The 25292-nt window shown below is 54.6% G+C and overlaps 1 protein-coding gene across 1 annotated transcript; it reads left to right on the top strand.

Moving 5' to 3' along the window:
* Window positions 1-3331: 3331 nt before the first annotated feature.
* FBLIM1 (filamin binding LIM protein 1) lies at window positions 3332-20491 on the top strand. Its single transcript, XM_080802796.1, has 8 exons — window positions 3332-3390; window positions 3801-4070; window positions 9642-9811; window positions 10343-10460; window positions 12454-12623; window positions 14794-14972; window positions 15771-15888; window positions 18924-20491. The coding sequence occupies exons 2-8, from the start codon at window positions 3821-3823 to the stop codon at window positions 19035-19037; spliced, it is 1119 nt and encodes a 372-aa protein (XP_080658922.1). The 5' UTR covers window positions 3332-3390; window positions 3801-3820; the 3' UTR covers window positions 19038-20491.
* The last annotated feature ends 4801 nt before the right edge of the window (window positions 20492-25292 follow it).

Genomic DNA, 25292 nt, shown 5'->3' with positions numbered 1-25292 from the left:
AAGACAAAGCTTACAGGTGGTTCCAGAAGTTTTTGGAGGGGGTTAGAAGGAGTAGGAAGGAAGGGAAAGGGGGGGCACTACCGGGAGGACCGCCTGCTCAGCCAGCCTGTCCCCTGCCCTGGGCTGCAGCCTAAAGCTGGGCTGGGTGGCTGGCTGGCTGGATCTCAGCCTCCTTCCTTCCTCTTGACAGGAAATGACTTTCTTTCCCTTTGTTCCCACTTTCTCTGCTTACCCAACTAGATCTCAGATTCCCCCTCTGCAGGAGGAAGGATGGGGGCGGAGGGTCCCCTGGGTGCGGCTGGCCAGTAACCCCTCAGGGAGATTTCTCCCACATACCCCCCTCTGGGGTGACCTGGGGGCAGTGGGACCTGAAGGAGGCTGAGGGTCTCTCTCCTAGCAGCCCTGGGCCTGATTGACAGGCTTTGAAAATCCCCAGGGGCTGGGGGTAGGGGGGGGGGGGCTTCCCCTGGGGCCTGGAGTCCCTGAAGGAGCCGCAGGGAGGGATGGGGGAAGCTGGCCAGCTGTGAACATCTGGCGTCAGAGCTAGGACATTTGCCTTGGATGTTTTCCGAGAAACCCACAGATCTGACTTCCCGGAGGGGTGGGCTGCGGTGGAGTGGGGGTCAGAGCAGGGTCGGAGGGAGGTGGAGGGGGCATTCTCAGCACTCTCTGGGGATGAGCCCAGTGTGCACTGGCCACAAGAAAATCTATCTGGATTGGGCTTTTCTGGGGTGAGAACGGCCCCGAGGATTTGGAGGCCCCCGTACCATCCAGGGAAGGAAAAGTGTGTCATCTCAGGTCCAAGGACACCCCCCGCTCCCGGGACTTGGGTCAAATGATGCTCAGTTAGAATTCTGAGTCTGCCAAGGCTGCTAAGATGACCTGGAAAAGTCCCTTAACCTCTCGGGGCGTCCCATGGAACCACCTGTAAAGTGGGGACGTCAGGGGCTGTGTTGCAAATGAGGTGTGTTTAGAGGCTCAGAAAGCGCGAGCCACCGTGCCTGGCACAGAGCAAGCCCTTGGTCAGTCGGTGCCCTTGCTGTCCTTTCTTGGATGTGAATCTCTGAGAGGTGCTGACGAAAACAGACTCTCAAACTGGTAACAAAGTGTAAAGCCGAAGTGTCAAACCATACAGTTTTGGATGACCAGGGCGGCCGATACGAGCAAGCGTACATACTCCCAAACATCCCTTACCGAACAAGAAACAAAAGGAAAGAACTTGGAAAAGAACTTTTATTTATTTTTTTAAAGGTTTTATTGATTTATTTGACAGACAGAGACCACAGGTAGGCAGAGAGGCAGGCAGAGAGAGAGTGCGTGAAGCAGGCTCCCTGCTGAGCAGAGAGCCCGATGCGGGGCTCGATCCCAGGATGCTGGGATCATGACCTGAGCCAAAGGCAGAGGCTTAAACCACTGAGCCACCCAGGCGCCCCGGAAAAGAACTTTTAATGCTTTCTTCGGACGCTGATTGATTGATTGATTGAGGATTTTATTTATTTATTTGACAGAGATCACAAGTAGGCAGAGAGGCAGGCAGAGAAGGGGAAGCAGGCTCCCTGCCGAGCAGAGAGCCCGATGCGGGACTCGATCCCAGGACCCTGGGATCACAACGCAAGCGGAAGGCAGACGCCTAATGACCGAGCTACCCAGGTGCCTGCACCCGACCCCACTTCTTGATTATCACTCACTGGATCCCTATTTATTCTCTCCACACGCCTTTGGAGCCACATCCAGGTGGCTCAGCTGGAGAGTGGGTTAGAAAGAGGGGAGACCATGGGGCACTTCGGTGGCTCAGTGGGTTAAAGCCTCTGCCTTCAGCTCGAGTCATGGTCTCAGGGTCCTGGGATTGAGCCCCATGTCGGGTTCTTTGCTCGGCGGGGAGCCTGCTTCCCTCTCTCTCTGCCTGCCTCTGCCTGCTGTGATCTCTCTCTCTCTGTCAAATAAATAAATAAAATCTTAAAAAAAAAAAAAAAGAAGGAAAGAGGGCAGACCCAGCTTAGAGACCCAGCTCAAACTGGGCATCAGCCCTGGGAGCACAGGTAGAACCTTTGACTGAATGTGGTTGACTTGCCTTCCCCCAAGAACCGAGGGCCCCCACCTCAGCCTTGGCCTTGGAGGTAGCTGTTTGGGGTCACCACCTGGGGGATGGAAAATGGGCTCATTGACATCAGGAATGCTGCCCGGCTTCCAGATCCGTGCTCTGATGCCCATGCTGGACTGGGGTCATAAAGATTACAGGCACAGCTGAAGTCACATGCAATCACTTGGGGAGGTAGGGGCAGACGTGGTGACAGGGCGCCGACATGTCCCGTGATGGGCTGTCATCACCCCGAGGAAGCAGACGCTGCTCCCAGGAGGGGGTCAGGAATCATGGGAGGCTTCGTGGAAAAGCTGGGCCTCTAAGAAAAAACCGACATTCGCCCTGTGGGGGCAGGGGAGGAAAAACAAGGGGTGGAAACTCTCCAAGGCTGGTAAGAGAAAAAACTGGGAAAGGGGCAGAGGTCCAGGGTGGTCAAAAAAGAAATCGAAGGGCACCAGGTTGGCTCAGTTGGAAGAGTGTGCGACTCTTGATCTCAGGGCTGTGGGTTCAAGCCTCATGTTGGGCATAGAGATTCCTTCAAAGTAAAATCTTTTTTTTTTTTAAAGATATTTATTTATTTATTTGACAGACAGAGATCACAAGTAGGCAGAGAGAGAGAGGAGGAAGCAGGCCCCCCACCGAGCAGAGAGTCCGACGCGGGGCTCGATCCCAGGACCCTGAGACCACGACCCGAGCCGAAGGCAGAGGCCCCAACCCACTGAGCCACCCAGGCGCCCCCAAAGTAAAATCTTTTTTAAAAAAACTTTTAGGGGCCCCTGGGTGGCTCAGTGGGTTAAGCCTCTGCCTGGGGCTCGGGTCATGGCCTCAGGGTCCTGGGATTGAGCCCCGCATTGGGCTCTCTGCTCAGCAGGGAACCTGCTTCTCTTCCTCTCTCTCTGCCTGCCTCTCTGCCTACTTCTGATCTCTGTCTGTCAAATAAATAAATAAAATCTTTAAAAAAAAAAAAAAAAAGGAAAGAGCGTGGGCCTGGATTCAAATCCTGGCTCTGCTGCTGCGTGACCCTGAACAAGGGACTTCACCTCTCTGAGCCTTGGTTTCCGAGTCTGCTGGGATAGTCCTAGCACCTCTCCCCCAGCAGCCGGGAGGACTTGGAAGTGAGTGGGCAGCAGGTGCTTAGGACGGTGGGTGCGCAGTAGGTTTTGACCCACCATAGCTCGGATTGAACTTCGTCCTCTCTGCCTCCTGGAACCCAACCCTAATGCTCTGACGGGTTGCGCTCTTTCCCTCTCACAGCAGAGCTGGCCTGGACCCGCGGGGACTTTGACCCTCCGGGGAGAATTGGATCTCAGGTGAGGGAAGTAACTGGGGTGTGGCCCAGTGGCAGGGGGGGTGGGGTGGGGGACTGGAGGAGCTGCTCCTTCCTCACACTTCTCAGATGAGGAAAATTAATCATTTGTGAGGCGAGCAGGGCAGGGCTGCCCTTTGCTTTCCCTGGTGCTCAGGTTGAGGGGAGGGACAGTCAGGACAGCTGGGTCCCCTCCCTGTGGTCCGAGTCACCTGGTGGACACCTGCCCTCCCCCGCAGGACATCCCCAGCCCCTTCTTTGTCTCCGCTGGGGCCCGGGTCGGGCCCAGGGGAGTGGGCGCTCCTGTCTATTAGGAGAAGGGAGGCTCCGGGCCTGGGGATGTCTGTCTGTCTAGGTGGAACACAGCCCTGGGCCTGAAGCCCTACCCCAGCCTGAGCCACACTCTGTCCCCAGCCCCACCAGGAACCGAGACAATGGCCTCGAAGCCGGAGAAGAGGGTCGCCTCGTCTGTCTTTATCACGCTGGCCCCCCCGCGGCGAAACATGGCCGTGGCCGAGGAAGTGAAGCGGGCAGCTTGTGAGGCCCGGCCGGGCCGCCCCTGGGAAGCCCCTGCTCCCGGGAAGACGCCCGGGGCTGGCTCAGCAGGGAGGCCCAGCCCCTGGGCCCCCCCTGCCAGGGCGGCAGCCACCAGGCCAGCGGTATCCCCTCAGCTCTCCAACGGAGGTAAGGAGGGGAGGGGACCGGGCAGGAGGCTGTGTCAGAGGCCGCACGGAGGCGGGGAGGAAGGGACCGGCTCTGGGCTCTTTCAGGCGTCCATTCATTCCTTGAGCACCTACTGTGTGCCAGGCAGACTCAAGCCCACCCGCCCTTCCGCTTGGCTGTGTGAGGTTGGCAAGCCACATACCCTCTCTGTTCCTCCGTTTCCTAATCTATAAAACAGGCATCATGATAGTACCTTCCTCAAAGGATTAGGGGAGTTAATACATATGTTTGGGTCTGTGCCTGTCATGTGGAGAGTGTTAAGTAATGTGTTACCCGCTGTTACTCTTCTGGGCCAGACACTTGGGACATGAGAAGAAAGACGAGTCTTTCAGCCTACATAAAACTTAAATCTTTGCGGGGAAACATGACCACAATACATAATGTTGGGGAGACACAAGGGCTCTACCCGAGCAAAACACAGAGAGGAGGTGGGAGGTACCAATTTTTTTTTTTTTGAAGATTTTATTTATTTGAGAGCGAAATTGCAAGAGGGAGAAAGCATGAGAAGAGGGTGTAGAGGGAGAAGCAAACTCCCAACTGAGCAGGACTCGATCCCAGGATCCTGGGATCATGACCTGAGCTGGAGGCAGACGCTTAACTGACTGAGCCACGCAGGCGCCCCAGGAAGTACCACTCTTTCTGGGGCAATTAGGATGGCTTCTCCCAGCAGGTGACATTTCAGCTCAGCTAAGACCTGAATGACAGGATAGAGCTGGCCAATGGGAACAGCAAGTGCAAAGGCCCTGAGGCAGGAATGAATCGGCACATTGAAGGGCCTCAAAGGTGGTTTTATTCTCTCTCGAACTCTGCCATTCACTTGCTGTGTGGTCTTAGGCAAGCAGTTGGTTTGCTTGGTTTCCTCCTCTGGAAGGTGGACATTTGGTCATGTATGTGACACATCTGTCACAGAACGGATATACTTCATACAAGGCTGTTCCTTTGCCTTGTGCTCGGCTGTGCTGCCATGGCAACAAAGAGCCTTGGAGACTCCACCCCATGGAGTCTTAGCTGTTGGTTGGGTAGAAACCTGGAAGGAGGACAACCCAGGGGCCTGGGGCAGGGGGATGGCTCTCCTTACAGGACACCAGCTGGAATAAGGAGGCACAGAGACGACAGAGATGAGCCCCTGGAGTTCCCCCGGGTGCCGAGTCAGGTGTTTTGCTGTCCCTGAGCAAGGCTAGGGTAGCCCCGTGCATCCGTCACCACAGAAACACCCTAAAGACCAATAGGAACTCCCAGTTCCAGGGGCCAGAAAAGGGCAGGAGACATAGACACTCATGTAACATGCCTCTTCATATGACACCACCTTGTAAACTGATCTTTCCTTCCTAACCACTCATCCCAAGAGCACGGCCCCTCCAGGAGCTTCCGTATAGAACCAAGACCCCGATGACCAGAATTCACACGGCAGGATGTGTGATCCAGTGGAAAAAAATGATGTCCCTTTTGGGTAGGAGAGGGAGTCCAGAATATATAGTGCAGACGCCCCATTGCCAACATTTCCAGGACGTTTTCATGGGTTGCTGGAATACCAGAAGGTCTGGGGAGTGTGGTAACAAAAGTGGACCTTTCCTGGGAGGGGCGGGCACCTCGCCGTGGCTGGTCAGCTGGTCTGCCATTTTGTTTGCCAGTGGGGCGCACGGGCAGAGCTCAGGGAATCTTGGGGTTCAGTCTCGCCTGAGCGAGACAAGTTCTAGGCGAGCATCTTGGTCAGGAGTCTGGTCTGACCACAGCACAGAGTGGGCCCTGGGGCCATGCCAGCTGCTTATCCCAGCTGCAGGCTGTCACCTGACACTCCAGCCAGTGCTTGTCTTGGGAATCCACACAAGAGGTTTTTTTTTTTTGGCCCTTTCATCCTGAGAGAGGTCCCCACCTTTCCCTCGCTCCGTCCCCACTCCCTTCTAGGTGCTCACATGCACAAAGCCTCACCAACTCGCATTCAGAAGTCAGTTTTTCTCTTGACTTCTCTTTGGAAATCTGCGCTTCCTCCTCCTGTCCCTGGCCAGGGGATCCTGGTTCAGCTGGGGCCCCTCTGCACCCCTGCCTGCCGGCCTCCAGCTGCTGCTGCCCGGCTTGAGTTCCTGTCCAGGCCGGGACCCAAGACAGGTCCCGGGAGAGGCCTGGGGGCTCCGGCTGCCTTTCCGCGATCCGGTTCCTGACTCACTTTCAGCTCATCTGGAGCAAGGTTCTCACACCAGCCTCGGGGAGGGGGCTTGTTCAAACACAGCCCACAGCCTGGCTCGCCAGGCCCCACCCTGGGTGTTTCTGATTCAGCAGTGCGGTGGGGCCCCACCGGAGAATTTGCATTTTCTTACGCATTTCCAGATAATGCTGATGCTCTGGTCTGGGGACCCTGGTCAGGGAGCTGTTGTTCTAGCCTAAAGGCCTTAAGCAAGTGAAGCTTGGGGAGCAGAAGAAAAGTTTTCCAAGTGTGGTCTTTGAACCAGCAGGAGCGGCTTCACCTGGGAACTTTTCAAAAATGTCAATTCCCGGGGCGCCTGGGTGGCTCAGTGGGTTAAAGCCTCTGCCTTCAGCTCAGGTCATGGTCTCAGGGTCCTGGGATCGGGCCCCACATTGGGCTCTCTACTCAGCGGGGAGCCTGCTTCCCTTCCTCTCTCCCTGCCTGCTTCTCTGCCTACCTGTGATCTCTGTCTGTCAAATAAATAAATAAAATTTTTTTAAAAATGTCAATTGCCAGGCACTTCCCCCAGGCCCGCTGAGTCAGGTGCTCTGGGGGTGGGGCCCACCGTCGGCACCAGAGGATTCTGTGGCTTACTCACAGGTCTAGAATAATCCTCCCATCTGTACCAGCCCTCAGTCCCTGGGAGAAAGGGGAGGGGGCTCCTTATCTTTGTCGAATGGATGAGAAACCTCTAAGCCCAGAGAGGTGCCCCAGTGAATCAGCAGCGAGTGGGACCAGAGCCCGAGTCTTGGGATTGGGGGGGCAGGGCCTGGGCACTTGCTGTCTGCTTCCCACGGGTGTCTAAGGCAGTCCTACTTTGTGAGGCCTGGCCTACCTTGTGCCGCAGCGATAGGAGGGGGCCGAGGGCCGATTCAGACCGGACTCCCTGTCCTTTCTTCCCAGGGCACTATTTTTTTTTAAAGATTTTATTTATTTGGCAGAGAGAGACACAGCAAGGGAGGGGACCCAAGCAGGAGGCGTGAGAGAGGGAGAAGCAGGCTCTCTGCCGAGCCGGGAGCTGGATCCCAGGACCTTGGGATCATTGACCTGAGCCCAAGGCAGACGCTTAACGACTGAGCCATCCAGGCGCCCCTCCCCGGGGCACCATTAACAGCGCTGTCCCTGCACGTGGCAGCCATCAGGCTTTTCAAGGCCGGCTTCCCTCCTGACCCCCAGTCACCTCCTCCAGGGGAGCTGGGCAGTGCCTCGTTGGAACAGGGGTGGGAGTTGGGGCATATAGGGAGCTGTTCCTGGACAAAGCAGAGCCTGGGGCTGTGGCCAGAGCTGGGCTATCCTCAGCCCTCCTCCTCCCTCGGTCCTCCCTGGAGCCCCGGATCCAGGCCTCTCCCCTTCTGGGAACCTCTGTAGACTGCAGCTTTCCCATGAAGAATTAAGCTCTTCTGGGGCGCCCGGAGAGGCCTGAGTCTCAGGTGGCTCAGGTCAGGATCCCGGGGTCCTGGGATCGAGCCCCACATCCCCTCTCTGCATAGCGGGGAGCCTGCTTCTCCCTCTTCCCCTGCCTGCTGCTCCCCACTGCTTGGGCACGTGCTCTCTCTCTCAAATAAATAAAATCCTTAAAAAAGAAAAAAAGTTAAGCTCTCCTGCACTGACCATGAAAATAATGTCATGCCGGGGTGTTTTTCTTCTGTATGTACGTGTGTTTGCTGTTGGGTGGTTCTTTTTTAAATTTATTTATTTATTTTTTTTTCCGAGAGACGGAGAGCATGCATGTGAGTGGCAGAGGGGAAGGGGCAGAGAGAGAGAATCTTAAGCAGGCTTCGTGCTGAGCCTAACTTGGGGCTCCATCCCAGGACTCTGAGAACATGACCCTCATGAGCCAAAATCAAGAGACGCTTAATGACTGAGCCACCCAGGTGCCCCGGGTGGCTCTTTTTTAAAAAATTGTTATTATTTATTACTTTTTAAAAAGATTTTATTTATTTATTTGAGAGAGAGAGTGCACGTGCACAAGCATGAGGTGGCAGAGGGAGAGAGAAAAAAGGAGAAGCAGACTCCCCACTGAGCAGGGAGCCCCATGTGGGGCTCGATCCCAGGACCCTGAGATCATGATCCAAGCCAAAATCAAGAGTCAGTTGTTTAACCGACTGAGCCACCCAGGGTGGCTCTTTTTAAAATTTTTATTATTTATTACTTTTTTAAAAGATTTTATTTATTTATTACATCAGAGAGAGAAAGAGCACACAGGGGGACTGGTAAGCAGAGGGAGAAGCAGACTCTCCGCTAAGCCGGGAGCCTGATATGGGGCCCAATCCCAGGACTCTAGGATCATGACCAGAGCCAAAGGCAGATGCTTAACTGACTGAGTCACCCAGACGTCCCTGAAGTCTCTTAATTCCAGGGAAGTCTCTCCTTTCTTTTTCTCTCACACGCCATTGACTTTTGCAGACAGTAGGGTCAGTTTCTGTAGAATGTCCCTGATTTTTCCCTTTGCTCCCTTGGTGCCCCATTCAAATCACCCCCTCTCCCAAATTTATCATAAGTGGAGTTAATTCTGGAAACCTGATGAGATTGGGTTTGGTTCTTGCTTATGCTTGGGGCTTATTCTGGTCAGAACATTCCATGGGTGTACCCTCACCTGCCTACAACCTAACACGAGCCTGAAGACCCCTGGTATCTTCCTGGGGTTGATCCGTGGATTCAGGTGGTAACAGTCTGACCCCTCTTCTGGAAAGTTCTCTATCCGCCTTTCACCTGATGCTTTCAACACTTGATAGGCATTACCTGGATCAGTTATTTAACCCAGGTGGTGGCTCCCACACTTCGGTGGCATATTGTCACTGGGAGGGTTTCTCCTGCTGTCAGTGGCTGCACACCCCCGCGCCGCGCCCCCCGCACATTCCAGTTCTCCAGATCCGGGGCAGACCCAGATGGTGCGTTCGTAGACATACTTCCAGACACTGTGGCTGCTGAGCCAGGAACCACACTTTGAGAGCCACAGCCTTAGGGGCTGCGTTTGCTTGTACTTCAACAAGGACCTTCTAGTAAGGATTTGGGGCCCTCGAGTGTCCAGGTAAGGAGGGCTCTTAGGGAAGGTTCTGACAGCTTCTGTTTTCTGAGCCCACACCACGTGCCATCTCCCGTGCCAAGTCCTTCCCATCCTCACGACAGCCTGGAAAGATTGATACCCATGTTTCCACTGAGTAAACAGACCCGGAGAGGTTAAGTGTCTTGCCTAAGGACACACAGCAAGTCAGCAGCAGAGCCAGAGATGTCTGGGGGGCCCTGGACCTGAGCTCTTGGCCATGCTGTATGGCCTTCTGGGTAAGTGCGCACCTTTTCTGTCCACCTGCAGAGACTCAGACCAACCCTCTCTCCCCTTTTGGTTGCAGGATGTTCTCTCCCTCCTCCTCCCTTGGATGGTGAGGACGCACTCCCCGACCTGGACCTCCTCCCACCTCCACCGCCCTCCCCTGACGAGCAGCTCCCTTCCTCGATGGGAGCATCACTCATTTCAGACTTAGAGCAGCTGCATCTGCCCCCGCCCCCGCCCCCACCCCAGGTATGGGTCCCCCCCACCCCCGTGGAGCCCCAGGGTCCCCAGGGAGTGGGGGAGGGGGACGGAGAGTCTGCACCCTTCAGGGACTTAAGCTTGGAGGTTGCTCCTGCCTGAGGGTTGTCCCTCTTCGAAACTTTCAAGCTGGTAAAAGCTGATCCTGCTTTTCAAGGTCCCTGGAGGACAGGTGCCATACCCTTTGCCCCCTCAGTTACCCCCTTTCAGCTCTGAGAAGATATTTTTAATCCCCTGCCCTTCATAGAGGCCATTATAGAAACAGGCAGGATTCCAGACCAGGGAAGAACGATTCCAGAAAATTCTTCAGAAGTGGATGGAAGTAGCTTTGGGCCCCAGGCACTGCCGTCAACCTTCCTGCGGAGCGATGTTCGGTTGCTTGCCTCTCTGTGCCTCAGTTTCCTCCTCTGTAGAGCGGGGCTAATTGTGCTTGGTGCCCTCAGAGCAGGAGCAGAGCTGCGAGGGCTGTGTGGGGTCCCCACTGGGTGACAGCTCCCCGGCCCTCCCTCTGTCGCCCCACAGTCCCTGACAGAGGCGCCTCCGCCCCAGCCTCGGCCCAGTCTCGCCAGGCCTGCAGAGGACGAGCTGCCGCCTCCCCCAGAAGAAACGGTCGGCTTCCACGAGAGGGAGGCGTCCACAGGTACGGGCTCAGGGCTGGAAGACTTCCGGGTGGTCCCCAGGGGCCTTCACTGGACACGCAGGAGCTTCCGAGCAGGAACTAGGAGAGCGGGGCCCCCGGCGTCTGTCCCACTCACGGTTCAGCCATGCGCCTCATTCCTGTACATCAGTTTTATGTTTATTACCTTAATCTTTTTCCTTTATAACTGAAATCCATTTTTATGCTTTTTTTTTTTCCGAAGATTTTATTTATTTATTTTTGACAGAGAGAAATCACAAGCAGGCGGAGAGAGAGAGGAGGAAGCAGGCTCCCCGCTGAGCTGAGAGCCCTATGCGGGGCTCGATCCCAGGACCCTGGGATCATGACCTGAGCAGAAGGCAGAGGCTTTAACCCACTGAGCCATCCAGGCGCCCCAGTGCTATTTTTTTTATATTTTTATATTTTATGTATTTGAGAGAGAGAGGGGAGGGGAGGGGCAGAGGGCTAGAATCTCAAGCAGACCCCTCCCCGAGTGCCGAGCTGGATGCAGGGCTCAGTCTCACGACCCCGAGATCATGATCTGAGCCTAAGTCAGGAGTCGGATGCTCCACTGACTGTGCCCCCCAGGTGCCCCGAATTGAAGCCCATTTAAATATCAATCCACAAAATGTGCTATAATAGCAAAATGCCTTGGAATTTTTCACTGTTTAATTTTTTAAAAAGATTTTATTTATTTGTCGGAGAGAGAGGGATCACAAGTAGGCAGAGAGGCAGGCAGAGAGCGGGGAGAAGCAGGCTCCCCCCTGAGCAGAGAGCCCGATGCGGGGCTCGATCCCAGGACCCTGAGATCATGACCTGAGCCGAAGGCAGAGGCTTTAACCCACTGAGCCACCCAGGTGCCCCTCGCTGTTTAATTTTTGAACACATAGTGTTCTCGCATTGACAAAATAAAAAGAACAGAAAGGCATACAGTGCAAAGTCTCCCCTTTGAATCATCTGTGTGTCTCCCGCTTTCCTGCCAGATGGGCAGCCTCTGTTAACATCTCCCGTATCCTTCCAGAGACATCTGATACATATGCAAGCGGTGTCTGGGCCCCCCGCCCCCCCCCATCAGCCCATTTTCCCACAAACTGGAGCGAACTCTCAGCTGTTCTGCACTTTGCTTTCTTTCCTTCAAACACCTTAGAGCTCACTCCACACCCGACCATAACAGGGCTCATTTTTCACAGCTGTATAGTATTCCTCCTGGGGCCCTGCTGTATGTGTGTAGCCAGCCGCCTGTGGACGGGCACTTAGGTGGTTTCTTGCTCTAACAAGTAAGGCTGAGATGAATCACCTTTCACATGGGTCATTTTGCCTGCGTGAGAGTTTGTGAGAAATTTCTAGAAGAGGAAATACAATGGCCAACGGGTACATGCGTTTGGTCCTCCTGATCTGAACCACTCCCCCCAGCAGTGTCTGAGGGCATGACCCCCCCACAGCCTCCCCAGGCTGGTATGTTAGCCATTTACTTAGCAGCTGCTAAGTGCTTACCAGGCACCAAAAGCCTTCTCTACTCCACAGTTGTGATATAATTCTCTGGTTTCTTCTAGTCTTACGGTTTCAATTGTCACACTTAGATTTTTGATACATTTGGAATTATCTGGGCATAAAGGTGGCACCGTGGAACCTCCTTTAAATTTTTACAGATGGTAATCCACGTGTCCCGATGCTGTGCCCTTTGATTTAGGCTTTTTTTTTAAGATTTTATTTTTAAGTAATTTCTACAGCCAACAGCGGGCTCAAACCCACAACCCCGAGATCAAGAGTCGCACACTTCAATGACTGAGCCAGGCGGGCGCCCATCTGCCCATCCCTGATTTCTTTTTTATTGCTCCTAAAATGAGGCCACACTCCCAACCACCCCCTCCTCCCCCCCCCCCCCCCGCCCCGGGGCTCAAGGCAGAGACCCAGCACTTTAGGCTTGACCTGGGCGGTGCCTGGCTGCGGTTCTCCTAGGCTGGGTGACTGACAACCGGTGTCTCCTCCACCCCAGATGTCTGTGCCTTCTGCCACAAGGCTGTGTCCCCCCGAGAGCTGGCCGTGGAAGCCATGAAGAGGCAATACCACGCCCAGTGCTTCACGTGCCGCACCTGCCGCCGCCAGCTGGCCGGGCAGAGCTTCTACCAGAAGGACGGGCGGCCCCTGTGCGAACCCTGCTACCAGGTAACCCCCCCTGCAGGTGGCCTCCAGGTACCAGGCACTGTGCTGGGCCCTTGGAAGGTATCCCGATATTTCGTTCCCCACAGTAATCCTGGGAGGCGGGCCCAAGGACCCATTTCACAGATGAGGACATTGAGGCTCAGTGAGGGGAAGGAGCTCAGCCAAGGTGTATTAGTTTTCTGTGGCTGCTGTGGTAAATCCCCACAAACTTGATGACTTCACACAGCACCCATTTATCCTCCTACGGTTCCGGAGGTCAGAAGTCCGTGGGCAGGTCTGCACCCCCCTCCAGAGGCTCTAGGGGAGAGTCTGTTTCCTTACCTTTTCCAGCTTCTGTAGCTGCGTCCCTTGTGTCCCTTGGTTCCTTTGTCCACCTTCAAAGTCAGCACAGTGGCGTCTTGCTCTGGTGTCCTACTTCCTCCTCTCTGTCAGTTCCCCAGCTGCCTCCCTCTTACGGGGACACTGGGGATGGCACGTCGAGCCCATCTAGGATCCTTTCCCCATGTCAAGACGCTGAACTCAATCATATCTGCAGGCCCTTTGGCCATTAAAGGTAGTCACGGGTTCCAGGGGTTAGGACCTGCGTGTCCTGGGGGCATGGACGCAGCCTGTCACACACGTCACACTCTGGAAGGTGGTGGAAGGTGGTGGAGCTGGGCTTCTCCCCCAGTGCTGGCTGGTTTCTGGAGCCTGTGCTCTTGCCTCTCTCGCCTGAAGCCACAGTTTCGAAAGCACAGAGGAACCTGTGTCACCTCTGAGTACCAGAGGCCATCTGGGAGAGCTGGTTTGGATGCCACGATGTTAGAATTGCCAACCTTCTGATGGCGTGTGGTGCGCAGCCCACTCAGATGTGTCCCCCGGCTGTGTGTGGACCTCCCCTTGGTCTCATGAGTCGATAGCACCTGGGGGATCTGTGTTTTTAACAAGTCTCTCAGGTGATTCTGATACACACACTACAGTTTGAAAACGACTGATTCCAAGTGTTAGAATATTTGGAGAACTATCTAGTAAACTCCAGACAATCTGGTGACAGTTTGAAGACATCACCAAAGTCAGGAGGCACCATGGGAGCAGCAAGGAGCCAGGCCATCCGCACCCCATCCCTCTGCCCCCATCAGATGACAGGGGGAGATAGCCTTATCCTCTTCCCTCTGCTTACAGCCAGGCACAGGTGAGGCACTGAGGGGAAACAGGGGCGAGGGTGGGCCGACAGCCGACAGCAGCAGGTGGAAGATTCTAGGCAGTGTTCCAGGGAGGGAAGGGCTGCCCCCAGGACAAGGAGAGAGGGGGAAATGTGGTTCCCACCAAGTGGGAGCAGAGACCATCACACCCATCTGTCAGGATGAAATCAGGTTAAATGAACAGGAGCACAGCCAGGAAGGGAGGGGACCGGTCTAGAAGAGAAGGTGGACAGGCTGGAAGGTCTTTGCTCTGCGTCAATAATCTCTCTCTCTCTCTCTCTCTCTCGCCCCTCCCCTTCCTTCTCTACCTTCCCATTCCCCTTTTTCACCCCCCTCATCCTCCTCATTCCACAGGGGATTTGAGGAGCTTAAAAGAATGCACAAATACCTGTAGTAAATGGTGTTGTACCCTTAAAAATTTGCTAAGAGTATGGATCTCATGTTAAGTGTTCTTACCATAATGAAATTTCAGAGATAGATAAATCAGAAGAGAGGAAAATCAAAGTAGAAAGGGGGATGAGACCAGAGGGAAACTTAGTACCCCAAAATATATGAATAAAAGACCCCTATAGTCATTCCTTAAAGTGGGACACAGAATTTGACTCTGAGCTTCCCAGTGGCCAAATGGATAAAGGGAAAGAGTTTGGAAATTTATTGTCTATAAGATCAAAAGCACACCAGTTCTTCCCGAAATTCCGTTTCCTGACTGTGAGGTTTAAGAGAAATTTCCCCTGTGGGCCCTAGTGGACACTGGCCATAAGCAGGTCCTAGTAACAAAAAATGCAGTGATAGCTCCTTGGCAGGATTCCTCAGTGTAGGCCCAGGACAGAATGCTAAGCTCGATTCACTTTAACCAATGGTAGAGGTTTTGGGGCGGTGGTTACGGGCCGATTGCACGGGCGGGAGCCCTTCTCTATAGCCCTGTGCTGGCCCTTTGTATTGGAGCGGGCACAGCCACGGGATGGCTCTGAGGCCGTGTCCCTCTGTCCCAGGACACCCTGGAGAAGTGTGGCAAGTGTGGCGAGGTGGTCCAGGAGCACATCATCAGAGCCCTGGGCCGGGCCTTCCATCCTGCCTGTTTCACGTGCGTTACCTGTGCCCGGTGCATCGGGGACGAGAGCTTTGCCCTGGACAACCAGGATGAAGTATACTGCCTGGACGACTTCTATAGGTATGAGAGGGGGTCTGCGTACTGGGTGGGACTCGGCCAGAATAGAGGAGCCCGGCCCAAGCTCTAGGGGCTGGAGCAGAGCATTCCAGCAATCTCTGGGCTCACAGAAACCTGTCTGCCTGGTCCACACACCTGCTTCTAGCTGAAACCCCACGTACCTGCACTGTGCCAGGCACTTCATGTGAGTTAGGCCCTTTAATCCCCAAGCCTGGCCTGTCAGGCAAGTACTATTAAGCCTTCTCTTTTACCAAATGTGGAAACTGAGGCAGGCAGCAGACAAATCTCTGGTAGGTATGGAAGTTCCAATTCAAACCCTGAGGCCGCAGAGGCTCCCCTTGAAGCTAGAGCCTTATGAAGCCGTAGCCCCAAGCTAGGACACCTGTCAGGCTAAGTCCCTGCACTGGGGTTGTGCACTGCCCAAGGGGAGAGGCAGCTATGTCTGTTCAAAAGACAGGGAAAAAGAAGAAGCGTTGACCTACAATACCAGATAAACGAAAGGGGGGGGGTCAGCCCCACTGAATACACATGAGATTTCTTGCCTTTCTAAAATTCAAAAGTTCCCCAGTCACTTCCTTGCCTCGAGCTAATTATACCCTGGGAAGCCGGGTCTAATTACACCGGTCTCTCCATCCGCTCCTGCCAGGAAGAAAGAGGCTTTGTGGCTGGGGCTGCAGGTGCAGTCACATGGCAACGCGTCCAAAATAGCTCGGGGAGGCGAACTAGCGCCGCCCTGGCTCCCACAGCTAATTTCTGCGGTCCTGGCCAGAGCGCCTCAAGCGTGGGTTCCCTTCCCTCTAGGAAATTCGCCCCTGTGTGCAGCATCTGTGAGAACCCCATCATCCCTCGGGACGGGAAGGATGCCTTCAAAATCGAGTGCATGGGAAGGAACTTCCATGAAAATTGCTACAGGTGTGAGGTGAGTGGGGCGGTCAGGAGTCAGGATCGCGCTGCCGGTGGCCCCCTGCCGCCCCCAACCCAGCCCTGCCGAGAGCCCGTGGGATGCCAGCGCTGCGCTGGGCACCGGGACACGGGGACGAGTCAGGGTGGGGGCTCAGCTGCCAAGTGCTCACCGCCCAGTAGCAGAGACAGATAAGAAAGGAGATCATTAGAAGCAGTCTATTAATCAGAGCTCCAAGTTAATGATAAAAACCAAGCTCAGGGCCCCTGGGTGGCTCAGTGGGTTAAAGCCTCTGCCTTTGGCTCAGGTCATGATGTCAGGGTCCTGGGATCGAGCCCCACATTGGGCTCTCTGCTCAGCAGGGAGCCTGCTTCCTCCTCTCTCTCTGCCTGCCTCTCTGCCTACTCGTGATCTCTGTCTGTCAAATACATAAATAAAATCTTAAAAAGAAAAAAAAAAAAACCCAAGCTCATCCTGCTTTCCTCAAGAAAGGGAATCTCATTGATGAGATCATCAGGGCATCTCTCCGTCTCTCAGTTCTGCCCATTTTGTGTGTTCGTTTCATTTTCTCTTCCTGGGGGCTAGCATCCTCTATGAGGAGAGGGATACAGGCGTGGTCATCCTTCCAACCTAGAAACCCCATCAAGGAAACGGGTCCAGTCTCAAGAAGGCCTCTGATTGGCCCAGCTTGGGTCACATGACCCAATCACGCTGAGCCAGTCACTGGTTGGGGGGGGGGGCGGCGGCTATGATGGACAAGCCCTCAGGCCAGGGAAGCAGGTCCCCAGGAGACAGAGGAGGAGTTGCTACAAGCCTCGGAAAGAAGAAAGGGATGCTGCAGAGTGGAGGGAAGCTGAGATCGGAAAGCCGAAAGCTGCCCAGCTCAGGGCTCCACCCCCCAGTCTCCCCCACCCCTCTCAGGAGCCTCCCCTGCTTGCTTCAAAGCTCTGCTGTCACCGTCTTGAAATTCTTCCTCTTCGAACGAGGGGCGCTACTCTTTGCCCTTTGCCCTGGGCTCTGCAGTTACATAGTCAGTCCTTCTAGGGAGACTCCGAGTCCTTCCCTGCCTCTTCCTCTGTCACCCCCATGTTGCTGATGTGTCTTCTCTGGTGATGGTGACAAAGGTAGCAACCTTTTTTTTTTTTTTTTAAGATTTTTATTTATTTGATAGAGACACAGCGCGAGAGAGAACACAAGCAGGGGGAGTGGGAGAGGGAGAAGCAGACTTCCCGCTGAGCAGGACCCTGATGCGGGGCTTGATCCCAGGACCCCGGGATCATGACCTGAGCCGAAGGCAGACACTTAACGACTGAGCCACCCAGGTGCCCCAAGGTAGTAATTTTTATGGGTGCCACCTAAATGGGGTATCCCAGAGGACATCTCTTAGCCAGTGAGTAACTCCAAACATTTACCTTAATTTGCCATATTTAAACAGATGCATGGAGCCAAGAGACTGTTTGTGCTCAAGTGACAAGGAGGCTTGGTGGAGAAGTTGATACATTGCTCCATATTACGTTGTGCGTTGGTCGTGGTTCAAGGTCCAGATGATAATACATCTTGCAAGAACAATGATGTCATTTAAGTGCTACTATCACCACCCTAGCCCTCATTAAGCCCCATAGCGATTAGGTTTTCCCTGAGCCTGGCTGGTGAGCAAACAAACCCTCCCTGCGTGTCCATGGTCAGCTTGGTGAAGGCGGCTGTAAGCATCACCCAGGGTGCTGCTCTAAGTCTGGGCTCCGGCTCTAGCAGTTACATTTTAGAGGGGAAGGCTTGAACCACCGTGGCCTGGAACTGATCCAGGGTGCTGTTTCCCCAGGCAGAGAAAGGGGCTTCAAGGTACCATCTCAGATGAGGAACAATCAGGGGAAAAAACTGAGCCTGAGAAAAGTGACTCCAACTCTGGTCCGTCAGACCCAGTTCTAGCCAGCTCTGGGCCACCCCACAGCTCCCTCACAGACTATGACTCCGTCATAGATGAGGGGTTTTCACCCTTGATTCTAATTTAGGAGAAGTCACATGTGCCCTTTTGGGACCTGAGGTTTGGCACTTGATACTCCAGAATGCCGAGCAAGTAGCCTTTAGAAGAAGAGTACAGATCCCGTCACCTTGTATGACTTGAGGTGCAGTTGCAGGGAACAGACACACGAGGGCGCCCTTCTCCTCTGGCTGTGCTGGGTTAGGATGGCTGCTGGGACCCCAAAGTTGTCTCTGTGGGGACCAGCCGCTCTGGCCCGAGACATGCCGCTTCCAGAAGTTGCCAGCTGAGCCCTGACCCAGGTCTCCAGACATTTAATCGTTCCATTGTTGCACTCCAGCGCGCGTCCAGGGGAGGCCCCCGGTGAGGTGCGGGCTGTGGCAAAACGGTTAAGTGGGCCAATTTCAGGCCCCGAACCCCCAACCTCCTTGGTCCAAAATCCTTTGGTGATTTGAAAAATTGGAGGTTTGTGCCAGTGTTGAAGCTGTGCAGACAGGGGAGCAAGAAAAAGACTCCTGGGCTCAGGCTAGAGACCTATCCTGTCCCAGTCCGGAACCAGCTGCACGGCCTGGGGCGAGCCTGTCGTTCCCCAGACCTCAGCTTCCCCAGCTGTGAAGTGACGGGACGGGACTCGATTCAGTAGTTCACCCAGCCGACGGTTATCGTGGGCTCGTGGTGTACCAGAGTCTGGCCTAGGCGGGATCTAGCAGGAGATGGGGTCACTGCCTTGCAGAGCTTGTGTTCTAAAAGGGCTGTCGCTAAGGCTTCTAGCTCTTCCCGAGATCCCCCAGTGTCCGTGACCCTCAGTGTCCTCGGTTCTCCCCTTGGCTGACTCCGCCCTCATCGCTCGCACCGCCGTGTGCATGGAAGCCCTCATGGGCCTCGTCTTCCCTGACCAAGCCCAGGCCCAGGTGTGTCGGGAGGATGGAAATGAGGGGCCACGCTCCCTACCCTCCGGGAGTACCTTCGTCGGTTAATTTCATCAGCAAACGCGGGGGGAGGGTCCGCCCTGCGCAGGCTCCGTGCTGCTTGCTCGGGGCCTGGCGTCCATCCACTCGTGCCCTGTTTCCCGCAGGACTGCAGGATCCTCCTGTCGGTGGAGCCTACGGACCAAGGCTGCTACCCGCTGAACAACCACCTCTTCTGTAAGCCGTGCCACGTGAAGCGGAGCGCTGCGGGGTGCTGCTGAGGGCACCCACCGGGGCGGGGCGGGGGGGGGCCTCTCCTGACTCAGTTTGCCTTTCTGACCCACGCTTGCACACTCTCCTTCTGAGCCGGGACAGGGACCGGCCTGTGGCTCTGCCTGCCACGTTGAGGACGTGGGGGCTGAGCCCCATCCCTGCTCAGGGGTGGGCGGTTGGCAGATGGTGCTTCTCAGACTTGCCACTCCTCCTCTAGCCTCTGGGCTCTAGAAGGCTTCCATGGCCCAGGGCTCCCATCTCCGAGGCTCTCGCCCCTCTCAAGCACTGGCCTTGACCCCCACTTCCATGGGTGAGTTGGCATGAGTTCTCTAGATGGCACACCGTGTCCCTAGCAATGACACTTTAGCTGTCCCCATAGGGGATACTAAGACCAGCCCTGGCTTGCAGGACTGAGCTGTTTGGGTAAACCTCCAGGGTCCCTTAAAAAGCCCCACCCCCCCCCTTTTTTTTTTAAACAAATTTGAGATTTAAACGGTGAGAAACATTCTTTGGACTTGGGGCGAGATAGGGATCTCGGTAGGAAAAATCTCGTAAATGTACAAGAATGTGGCCTAGCGGTCGCAGCCTTGGGCGTCTCACCTGGAGGACATGTCATGCTGACGTGGGGACCAGGTATGAACCTGAACAGCAGGGGCGGGTGGAGAGGGTGGTATACCTGACATACCAGGGACGCCGGCCACCCCTCTGCCCTACCTTCGGGCGCACCTCCTGGTGCCACAGTGATTCGCCATTAAGTGCCGGTTGTATGCTGGGGACCAGGGTCCAGAAGCTCTGAGTGTCCCTCCAACAGCCTTGACCGGGGCTGTCTGTGTACACAACCCCCCACGCATGCGCACACTCTTCCAGGACAGGACTGGGCTGTCCCTTCTGCCTCCCTGTTTATCCCCCGCTGTGTCCCACTCGGACCCTCCAACCCAGGCTACCCTGTGACCACTGCTTCCGCAAGGCTGTACCTAAAAGATTCTTCTTCTCTTTTAAGGAAAATCACTTTTGTTGCTTCGTAACTTCTGAGACGTCTTGTAGGGCATGAACAAATGAACCAGATAGGTTCTGTAGGGTATGAACAAATGAACTTTCCTCCCTGGAGTGGTCTGGGTGCACCACGCTCTCCTCTAGGGATGCCCTGGGCTCTGAGTACTAGGAGGGTCTCCTTCTGGAGCCCCTTAGGGGCCAGAGAACTGAGCCCAGCTTCTGGCTCAAAGCTTGGAGAGTGAGACCCAATCTCCGGGCATTCACGTACCACCTCCACAATTCTTGTCGTAACCAAGGACCTCCTGTTCTCTTCTTCCTTAATATTTTCTTTGACTCAACATATTTTTTTGTTTTACTTATTTCGAACTTTAGTCTTATGCTAAGCAATATATCCTGCTGTCACATCTTATGTGCTAGTTATGTTTTTTCCTATTACACGTGAAAATAAACGCATACCTATTCGAAGTCCATCTGTGTTTCAACTAAGATCTCCTCTAGGGAAATGCCGGCCTTCGGCAGTAGCTGGAGAAATGTTGGTTGGGTGTCTGTTCACTGTGGCACGAGTGTCCAGGCAGTGCCTGTACCTCGTTCCCCCAAACTGGGGCTCAGCTCAGCAGATGGAGGGACTCGTGTCCCTCTCCCTGCCCAGTGACGAAGACTTTCCTGCAGCAGCCGACCCCCAGGCATGCTGGTGCACGTTCCCAGATACAGGCCACCAGCAGCAAGAGTGGCTGCAGGGTGCCCAGAGTGGGGCCTCTGTTTTGGAGGGCCCTCCAGGGCCGGCAGATCCTTTCACAGAGTCAACATCTGCCCTCAGGTTGTGCTGTCTGCACACGAACAGAACGTCACCCTCCACCCTCGCTCGGACAGCCTGGCTTGCTTGGTGAGCGTAGCTCTGGAGAGAAGGGAGCTTGGAGCAGTGGCCTTGGGGGTGCTCAGACCTGGCTCTTGTCCACTCTTTTTTTTTTTTTTTAAGATTTTATTTATTTATTTGACAGACAGAGATCACAAGTAGGCAGAGAGAGAGGAGGAAGCAGGCTCCCTGCTGAGCAGAGAGCCCGATGCGGGGCTTGATCCCAGGACCCTGGGATCATGACCTGAGCCGAAGGCAGAGGCTTTAACCGACTGAGCCACCCAGGGGCCCCCGCCTCTTGTCCACGCTTAACAGTGTGGACAAGTGATTAGTCCTGAGCCTTGATTTTCCTCATTGGTAAATGGGAACAATGCTGACCTCTATCACAGAGGGTTGCTGTGACCGAAAGGATTATCGGGCTGGTGAGTGTTCACTCCCAGGGCTGGCCAGCAGCTCTTAGCGTTCGTCGCTGGTCCTGTGATGCCCATCAGATATTGCGGGGAACATACCGCAGTGACAGAGCTGGGTGCCCCATGCTTGATGTGGCACGGGAGGCCACATGGCGCAGGGAACCAGGGGGCGTCTCCATATGCTGCCATTAGTGGGGACTCCCAGGACTCCAGGATTCTGGCTGGTATTGAGGGATTTGGGGGAGGATTTAGGGAGGTGAGGGTTTGGTCCCTGTGTGCTGTAAGAAGTAGGGAGACAGACTGAGAGGCGTGATGCATTTGTATCCAGGAGGTGGCGCAACAGCAGGCTTGGTAGGCGACAGTGGCTCACGGCGGAGGATGCTGGCCATTTTTGCAGGTGGCCGGGAGCCACTCAGCCCGGCCGGTCCCCGGCTGCCAGGGGCCACTTTGCTCTCTTAGTCACCACACTCGGTTTGGTCTGGATTTTCCTATCATAGATACGTAACCATGCACTGGGATTCCTGTGTTCCAGCCTGCTTCTGGCTGGTTGTGTTTGGAGGGATGGTATCTGGGTGAAATTCTGGGGATGCTTTTGTCTTCCAGGCTGCATGTGTAGGAATCATTCCATAAGGGGACAGACTTCTGGGGAGCGTTCTGCAATGGGAAATGAGCCCGTCACAAAAACCCAAATACTCTATGATTGCTCTTCTGTGAGGTAGTTGGCATAACCCAAATCACAGGGACAGAAAGTAGAAAGGTGGTTGGTTAGGGGCTGGAGGGAGGGGGGAATGGAGAGTTGTTTGGTGAGTACAAATTTTCAGTTTGCAAGACAACATGTTCTGGAAATGACTGGAGGAAGTGCTTTAAAAAAGCCGCTGGGGGTGCCGGGGTGGCTCGGTTGATAAGCATCTGCCTTCAGCTCAGGTCATGATCAGGCTCCCTGCTCCGCGGGAAGCCTGCTTCTCCCTCTCCACTCCCCCTGCTTGCGTTCCCTCTCTAACTCTCGCTCTATCAAATAAATAAATAGAATCTTTTTAAAAATGACAATTAAAAAGCCACTGAACTGGACACACTTTCAAATGGTTTGGATTCATTTAATGTTATGTATATTTTACAATTAAATATATACATAAGTATATTTAATGCTCAGAGATGGGGAGAGGGACTGACAAAGGGATAAAAAGATGTAGGAGTCCTGAGAGACCATCCTTCCGATGGGGGTGCCCAGGAAGCCTGGCAGTAGCTTTCTGCAAACCCAGTGGGATATGCCACTCAGCCACGGGGACTTCCTGAGGGCAGGGACCAGCCACTAGAGGGCAGCATGGGCTAGCGAACTGGGGCACCAAGGTTCTCACGCCCCTAATGGGGTCCTCAGCCTCTCCAGACGCAAGATGGGAATAATCCCTGCCTGCCCGTGCAGAGCAGAGGAGAAAAATGAATTGGGCAAGTAGGGAGTGAGCCACAAGGCTGTGGAATTACTGCACAGCCTCTTGGAGGGAGACCCATGTTGGAAGACAATTCTTCTGCCCAGACTCACACCTGCTAGGAGTGGGAACCCCTCCAAGTCGATGCCTGGGAGCCTGGACTCAGCAGCCTGAGTTGGGACTCGATCCCAGGATTCCAGGATCATGACCTGAGCCAAAGGCACACGTTTCACTGACTGAGCCACCCAGAGGATCCTGAGCACGCAGCTCTGGATCTCCAGGTCCTGAGTTCAAGCCCCATTTTGGGTGTGGAGTATCTCAGTTCACAGACAAGGAAGCTGCCTAGCAGAGAGGCGTGTAACTGCCCAGGGCTACACAGCACAGTCAGTGCCAAACCAGGTCCAGCGTAAACCACAGGCCCACAGAAACTACAGACCCACATCACAAACACCCACCGTCTAGAATGTTCCAGAACCCATGATGTAACACAGATGCCAAAATCCAGCTGAAAAGTTGTATGTCAGCTATACGTAAACAAACCAACCCATAAACGTCTTGGGCCCCTCACCTCTTAGGCTCCAAGCCTCTCGCTTGCAAGTGAGAAGCGATGTCCCCAACTCATTCAGAAAGGACCTGCGTTCATAGTGTGTGAATCATACTCAGCTCATGACTGATCATCAGATTAGAGACCACGGAGCGTACCCTGGTCATGGCCTTCCTTCTGCAGGAAAAAACATGTACTTCAGTGGAAAACTATGTCTGCGCCCAGCACACCCTTCCGGGGTATCCGATTCTAGCCTTTTTTTTTTTTTTAATTTGAAGGAGGCTCCACGCCCAACATGGGGCTTGAACTCACCACCCCGAGAGTGGCAGGCTCTCCCAACGGAGCCAGCCAGGCGCCCCTAGCCTTTCATTATTCTTTTACAACTGTCAGTTGTAGGCATCTGACCAATTCTGTCTTGTCCGGCAGAGGCCCCTTCACTCCCTCGTGGAAAACCGGTTTTGCATCCATGGGCACATTTATTTCCATATTCCTGGCCTATAAACGTGCCTGTTCTGTTGCTTCTTCGAGCCAGTGATGACATCTGACCCACGTTCACTCTGTATTGGCATAGAAGTCACCGTTTTACCGTTTTTAGAAAATTATCTGTAGCATTTCCTTCGTCGGGTGTTTCCAGATGGCATGTTTGGCTGGGGCGCTGGGGTGGGGGGGGCGTCGCTGGTGGGGCAGCTCTCTTTGGTGAGTTCCGACGAAACAGGCAGCTGTCCGCCCCCCAGGAGCCCTCTCCAGTCTCCGAGTGAATCCCAGAAGGGGGCTTTGCCCAGGTGGATGGGACAAGGTCTTAGCAACATCTACACACACACTCTCTCTCTCTTCCTCTCTGGCTAAGCCTCTAATCAACTATTTGACCTTGAGACACAACCTCTTTAGGCCTGAGGGTAAGGAAGGGCAGAGTAGAAGCTGACTTATTTCCCAACTGCTTGCTTGGGGTGAGGCGGGGGAGGTTGGGATGATTGATTATCCCTGACAGGAAGCTGGGGTTCAGCGGGGTCATGGAGCCGGCCTGCAGGCCACACCTGGACAGAGGTGGACTTGAACTGGAACTAGGCCTGCCTGGCTGGGAGCTCCAGGCTGGGAGCTCCAGGCTGTGACCTGCCTGCCCCTCACCCTCCAGGGCCAGAGGTCTGCACAAATGACTGGCTGCCCGGGCACGGTCCCATGGTGTCCTCCCAACCTCTCTGCGGTCCCCATCATACAGGTGAGGAAACGGAGACCCAGGGGGATGCCATGACTTGCCCAAGGTCACACAGCCAGCGGCCACAGGGGCACTGCAGCCTGGGATTTCTGCTCATCCTGAGGGCGGAGTCAAAGCAAGTTCTGGAAGGCCCGACTTCTTCCCCAATAAAGACGCCCAGAGGGTGAGTGGCAGGAGCTCGTCTAAACATAACCCCTACCAGAGAACCTGGACTCTCGAGGAGATCTGGGCCCCTTGGTAATGACGGTGCTGACGGTCATAATAACAACAGCTCCCAGTTTGTGGGCAGGGAGACGCCTGCAGACATGATCTCATTCTATCCCCACTCTTGCCTCCAAGTGAGTGAGTAGCCATCCTCCAGACACGGGGCCCACGGCCGGCCTCACTGCCGGTGGCTTCTGGCCTTAAACCCCTGTCAGCCGCTGGTTTGGTGTCTGGGCTCTGTGACCGAGCGCGTCACTCACTTCCCCCAGCCTCTTTTCTCTTCTGTTCTTTGTTTTTTGTTTTTGTTTTTGTTTTTAATAATAACTGTGTTGTAGATTTGGGGGGTTTGTTTGTTTTAAGATTTTATTTATTTATTTGAGAAAGAGAGAGTGGGGCAGGAGGGGAGGAGCAGAGGGAGAGGGACAAGCAGACTCCACGCCGAGCTCAGAGCCCCATGCTGGGCTCGATCCCACCACCCTGAGATCGTGACTGGCGCTGAAATCGAGAGTCGGACGATTAACTGGCTGAGCCACCCAAGTGCCTCCATCTCCTCTTCCTTCATCTGTTGGATGGAGATAACTCTACCCTCATCATCGCCTTTAAGGGGATTAAGTAGCACGTG

This window comes from Martes martes (genome assembly GCF_963455335.1).
Source record: "Martes martes genome assembly, chromosome: 4".
Lineage (NCBI taxonomy): Eukaryota > Metazoa > Chordata > Mammalia > Carnivora > Mustelidae > Martes > Martes martes.
The sequence above is the reverse complement of the archived record's forward strand: the minus strand, read 5'-3'. Positions and strand labels throughout refer to the sequence as shown.

Excerpts from the sequence above, each read along its gene's own strand:
- FBLIM1 (XM_080802796.1), top strand. The coding sequence starts at position 3,821 with ATGGCCTCGAAGCCGGAGAAGAGGGTCGCCTCGTCTGTCTTTATCACG. Across the intron at positions 14,973-15,770 it reads TGCCTGGACGACTTCTATAG|GAAATTCGCCCCTGTGTGCA; the intron begins GTATGAGAGGGG and ends CCTTCCCTCTAG. Across the intron at positions 15,889-18,923 it reads AAAATTGCTACAGGTGTGAG|GACTGCAGGATCCTCCTGTC; the intron begins GTGAGTGGGGCG and ends TGTTTCCCGCAG.